Below are 6,361 nucleotides of genomic sequence, written 5' to 3' on the forward strand. Positions count from 1 at the left end.
ATCGTATTTATATTATTATTTTTACTATAACATAACCATTCTGAAGAACAACTCGATAGAACAAGTATCATTTGCATAACAACCTTAAAAATTATACCTATTCAAATAAAAAAAACTAACAAAAAATAATGTTTTTTAGCAAATAATATCAACTGTCGTTACGGCCTTAATAGTGTTTCCAAAATAGAATTTTAAGCAATCAACGCTCTTATAACTATTAACATCGTCTTTAATATAATCTCAATCAACAATGCTTTATGCTCTCTTATTAACTAGTGTGCAGTCTTAATTGGTACAGTCTTAAATTATTTCAAAATATAAAGTATTTTTTTAACAAAGTTCTCTTAGTTACCAGTATAATTTACCGTCTTGATCATTATAATAATAGGACTATAGTCTCAGGTTTTACAGTCTTAATTGTTTCCGAGCTCTAGCAAACGGATTATCAGCACAAAAATCACAAGTGAATTCGTCAGTATCATCGGGATCAACTCCAGCGCAAGCATCGTGGCCCCATTTTAAGCAAACACAGCATTGGATCCATCCTTCACCTCTATTATTATTTGAAAACAGCTCATTACAGAACAAACATTCTGCATCATCTTCATCTTCTGAAGATGATTCATTTAATGCACTCCTCCTTTTTTTTAGGTTTTGGTCCCTTAATATTTTTAGTCACATTTTCCTTTCCTTTTAAAGAAACTTTTGCATTTGTTATTTTAGAATTTAATTTAGTTGTTTTCTTGTTGTCGTTGCGTTTGTTTTTCTTGCATATCTTCTCATTTTTTTATTCATTTCTTCTTCTAAGAAACTTTTATAAGGCGTGCTTGTAAGAATAGCTGTGGAGACCCGAGCTTTGTTGGTTTTTTGACGTACTCCTGTCATTTTTGGTAAAGGTCGAATCTGGCTTGGAGGGACGCTAAAAGACGTGGACGCAATTGGAGATGTCAAAGAGCAGCTATTGTCTCTACAGAAAATATTACAAGACGATTGGGCGGCTTCTGCAACAGATGGTGTTAGAACATTTTCAAAAGCTGTATGTCTTGGTGGTGTAAGCGATCGTGTTGCTTCCATAGATGTTGAAGGTGAAATATTGTCATAGATGGAAGGTATTTTAACTGGTGTGCACGGCAATGAAATGGTACGTAAGCCGAGATCCATAACGGCTGCTGTCAGGTTGCGATCCATACGTTCATCGGTATCAGGTGGAACACTTATGAAAGGTGGTGGTTCAAGAGATTCGCTGTTCTCTGTTTGATCGTACGCTACACAGGACAAAGGAATAGAAGGCGACACAGAGCCTTGGATTGTTATTTCTTCAGCTGGTACACTTGTCGATGGATCCGCATGAAGAACGGGACTCCGGAAGGTTGGACCTGATAAGTTACTATGAATGCTTTCATCGGTAGCTTGGGTTCTATTAGATATTGCAGTTGTTGTCGGATGTGGCTCCACGATTTCGCTTCTCAATTCTTGATCAGTAGTGTTGGCAGCAACGAAATCTACATCACTGAAAACGTCTGGATTTAGTGGCCATATTCCACATTTTTCAAATCCTTTTATAATGTTTAAGGGTACTGCAGCTTTTAAATATGCTTCTCCAAAAATTTTACCTATTTGAAATACTGTTACTACACGACCCGCATTATTATTCATCCATTTTTCTAAAGCCTGATTATGGTACACGCTCAGTGGATACATTACGGCAACATCGAGTGGCTGAAGTTTGTGCGTGCAGTGTGGAGGCAAGCACAAAATTGTGACGTTGTTTTCTCTCGCTTTTAATATGACGTCTAAATTTCTGGTGTGTGAAAGATGGCCGTCTAGTATCAGAAGTATGGGGTCTTATGAAGATGGTTTAGTATGCGACAAAAAATGTTCAAACCATTGTGAAAACACCTCAATATTCATCCAACCGGTTGGATTGCACGCATAAACTGAACCTGGCGGAGTCCCATCCATCAATTCTATTTTCATTCTCAAGCGACGAAAAATTAACATTGGTGGAATGAAGTTTCCTCCTGCTGATCCACAAATTACTGCTGTAGTTGATTCGCCTCTTTCAGCAGACGTTATGCGAGCTACTTGCTTGCGCCCTTTTTTAGCAAAAATTTTGGTATTTTTGATCGGGACAGTGTTCAAACTGGTCTCATCGACATTAAAAATGCGATGAAGTGGAAAGGGATGCTTCTCATGAACTTTCCGTAAATTGTCATAAAATTTATCAACAATCGGCTTATTAAAAGCTCGCGCTCGTGCCGCTGAAGTTGATTCCGGTGCACGTAGAGTGATATTCGGATGTCTTTGTCGAAACCCCCTTAGCCAATCTTTACCAGCTTTTCGAGATGTAGTAGAAAACGGGTGTTTTATGTTATTTCTTTCAGCTAACTCAAAAGCAAACTTAAGGACATCATCAACTGTAAATCCGTACATAGTCTCATCATTATCTTGAATATGTTGTACAAGTTCCAAGTCTTGTTCATCTGTAAATACTCTTTTTAAGCTCCCTAAAACTTTAGAAGCACCCACAGCGTGAACGTTTTTTCCAACTCTTCTTTTAAGTGCCATAAGTGGAACTGAGAATTGTTTGGAGGCGGTTTTATATGGCATGTCCTCTTTCACGGCATTTATGGCGTTGAACATGGCGTTTTCATTCCAGTTTTGGCGTACGGTTTTTCGAATATAATTTCGTGGCATGATTTCTAAAAGCAAATAATTTTGAATTAGTCCGGCTTTTTTTAGCAAGAAAATAAGGGGTCTTAAATACTTATCAGATTATTATATGCATGATTTACATTCATATACTAGCTGCCCCCTAGGGAACTTTGTACCACTTCAGAATATAAACTACTACACTGCCCTACACTGATCTATTCTACACTACCGTACGCGCTACCCTATCCTACCCTACATTACTCTACCTTTCACTACCCCTCCCTACACTAACCTACCCTACACACTACCATTATACTACTTTACACTACACTACCCTAACCTCCACTGCAACATATAAATCTACACTACACTACTTACTACCTACATACCTACTTTTTATTCTCACCATTCAAACCTTCCTTGAACTACAACAAACATTTACAAAACCAAAATCGGCCCAGAAAGATATCCGTTATGATTGGTTCCCCTATTTAAAACATGTATACACCCATTTATTGAAAATTCACTGAACACAATTGGCACGGGGTAAAATGATCCTGGGATCATTTTGTCCACCCAATGTAGGGATCATTTTGTCCCAAATGCCCCATTAAAGAAAAATATCAAAACATAACCTATGATTTTTAAATACTGTAATGAAAGGCGGTTAAATCGATAGCTAATTGACAGCAAAACCTGAGACAAACATACCTGTCACGTTATATGTAGGGTAGACTGGGTACGGTTGTGCCAGGGTACGGTAGTGACAGTCGTAATATTACCGAATCTGTAAAGAATACGCGGGGGCGGGGAGGGGAAAGACGAGCGCCTTGCATGTCAGAACGTGTCGCACAGTATTGCGTCAGCCGGCGCGCGTCGTGTACGTTAGCAGAGGCCCTCCTTGCTTTTTGGGAGTCAAAAGTAAGTATTTTCATTCTATTTAATTTAACGATTGTTGTTATCTATGTACAGATAGCGAAATATGTTATTCATATGTTTATTATATATACTTTAGTGATTAAATACCTGTGGTTACTTTATAACATTCTTTATTTAGTATTGCCATAGTTATTGTTATTTTGCGAAAGCGTTCTTTGGGTACGGTTGTGACATTTTTTTTGGGTACGGTTGTGACAAAATTAAAGTGTTTTTTTTTCTTATAGATGCCAAGACAACGCTTGAGGAAGACGGAAAGGGGTCAATCTATGTTAAATCAATATAAGGAAGCTTACGAAGCAGTAAAAAAAGGAACTTCGATAAGAGGTGCTGCAGAAATGCATCAAGTTAATAGAATGTCTTTGTTGCGGTACATTAATAAACGTGATACAGCTGGCGCAGACGAAGATACAAACAACATCAGCATGGGGTATGTTGCACATAATAAAGTTTTCTCTGAAGGGCAAGAACAAGTGCTGTCAAAATATATTACTCGCTGTGCTGAAATATATTTTGGTCTCTCCCCAAAAGAAGTGCGAAAGTTAGCTTTTGAGCTTTCAACTAAATATGATCTTAAGCGGCCTGCGACTTGGGTTGAGAATGAGATGGCTGGTGAAGAATGGTTCCGTTCATTTATGAACAGGAATCCCTCGCTCTCTGTTCGTGTAGCTCAAGCTACTAGCCTTTCCAGAGCAACAAGCTTTAATAAAACAAACGTGGAAGCTTTCTATGACAATTTGCAAACTGTTTTGGATAGACACACCTATGAACCGCAAGATATATATAATGTTGACGAAACAGGCGTCACTACCGTCCAAAAGCCCGATAAGGTAGTAGCAAGACGTGGCATAAGGCAAGTGGGAGCTCTTACTTCAGCCGAACGAGGGACATTGGTCACTGTTACATTTGCAGTAAATGCCTTGGGAAATACTATGCCACCTTTCTTTATATTTCCTCGGGTTCGATATCAAGATCATTTTGTTAGAGACGGGCCCATTGGATCGACAGGAACTGCAAATCCTTCAGGCTGGATGCAAGATGCTTCGTTCTTAGTGTTTCTTGAACACTTTAAGAAATTTTCAAATGCTTCACTATCACATAGAGTCTTGCTAGTTCTAGATAATCACTCCTCACATGTCCACATTAACACTTTAGATTTTTGCAAGGAACATGGGATCACTCTGCTTTCGTTTCCACCACACTGCTCCCACAAACTACAGCCTCTGGATAGATCTGTCTTCGGCCCATTAAAAAAAGCTATAAACACTGCTTGCGATGGCTGGATGCGAAGTCACCCTGGAAAAACAATGACCATCTACGATATTCCAGGAGTCTTAAAGACTGCGATGCCTCTAGCTTTGACACAGGCCAATATACAGGCTGGATTTTGCAAAACCGGAATTGTTCCATTCAATCGTAACCTATTTAATGAAATTGATTTTGCGCCATCTTTTGTAACAGACCGACCAAATCCAGATACAAGACAGGACATTCCTACAACATCATCTGCTGAAGTTGACAGGCCAATCATTGCGAGTGGATCCACCGATAACATTGAGTCATCTTTTGCAAATAATAGACGAAATCCTGGCTCTGAAGAAAACGATAGTGCATCTAGCAGAGAAATAACACCTGTACCACGACTATTAGACATTTCGGTACAAGAGAACAATCTTGGGCCTAATGATGAGACACCACCACTTTCACCTTCTATTTTGAACGAATCTTCTAATGGAAATCAAATCAATGATCAGCCATCTACGTCGTCCTCGGCCATACCGCTTGTATTTTGCCCTGATACTGTTCGGCCTTTCCCAAAGGCTTCTCAAAGAAAATTAAGCGGCCGCAGAACCAAAAAATCAACCATATACACAGACACCCCTGAAAAAGAGGCAGTGAGACGGGAATATGAAGAAAAAGAAAGACGATTGAAGGCTAAACAGGTGAAGAAAAATTTCAATGAATCAACAGGGAAAGGAAAAGGAAAAGGAAAGGGAAAGGGAAAGGGGAAAAACAAAGACAACAAACCTAAGAAAACTCCAACACCAATGTCATCTGATGAGGAGGAGTCTTTCTGTCTGGTATGCGTGGGATCATTTTCTGATAGCAGATCTGGCGAGAAATGGATACAATGCCAAGGAAAATGTAAATTATGGTCCCACTTGGAGTGTACAGATGGTAGTCGTCATTATATTTGCCACAACTGTGAGGACTCCGATTAGATGACTACAAAAAATTTGCGTTCCTAATTTAAAATTGAAGATATTATAAAAACATTTCCATGCATCTCTTAGTAAAGTAAGACTAATGTTCCTAATTAAAAAAAACTTTGAATGTGATATAGATTAAAATAATTATATGGTAACTTCTGAAGTGACTGTTAAGTTGTTAAGAATGAAAGATATTTTTCTATTAAATAAGTTGCTTGTGATACTTAGCATTTATAAGAATTACCTAATTGCTATTTTGTTTGTACTGATTATTGACTTTGACTGATTTAAGACTGATTATAGTTTGTACTATGATTATTCGTAATAATAAGTAGTAAATGAAAGTATAACTTCGATATTGCAGATAATAAAAGTTATGGTGATCATTTTGGTATTATTTAAGCCTGTCACAATCGACCCCATGCACTGTCACAACCGCCCCTGGCATGTGGTCGGTTGTGACATTTTCCCTTTTGTTCTATAACTTGTTCCCATGTGTTATGTATGTCACATAGAAAGAAAATCATAATGTTTTTACTTAGCCAAATGTACGCTTTACA

The 6,361-nt window shown here is 38.2% G+C and overlaps 1 protein-coding gene across 2 annotated transcripts; it reads left to right on the forward strand.

Moving 5' to 3' along the window:
• The first annotated feature begins 3,384 nt into the window (after positions 1-3,384).
• LOC141487578 (uncharacterized) lies at positions 3,385-6,157 on the forward strand. Of its 2 annotated transcripts, none has more exons than XM_074186712.1 (2): positions 3,385-3,576; positions 3,819-6,157. In XM_074186712.1, the coding sequence occupies exons 1-2, from the start codon at positions 3,490-3,492 to the stop codon at positions 5,811-5,813; spliced, it is 2,082 nt and encodes a 693-aa protein (XP_074042813.1). In that variant the 5' UTR covers positions 3,385-3,489; the 3' UTR covers positions 5,814-6,157. The 2 variants fall into 2 exon arrangements, with proteins under 2 accessions (XP_074042813.1, XP_074042814.1); XM_074186713.1 differs by having other exon boundaries at positions 3,422-3,777; positions 3,819-6,156.
• Positions 6,158-6,361: the final 204 nt, after the last annotated feature.

Source organism: Leptinotarsa decemlineata, unplaced genomic scaffold (assembly GCF_025532065.1).
Source record: "Leptinotarsa decemlineata unplaced genomic scaffold, Ldec_3_MD MMD2_P_RNA_scaffold_4, whole genome shotgun sequence".
NCBI lineage: Eukaryota > Metazoa > Arthropoda > Insecta > Coleoptera > Chrysomelidae > Leptinotarsa > Leptinotarsa decemlineata.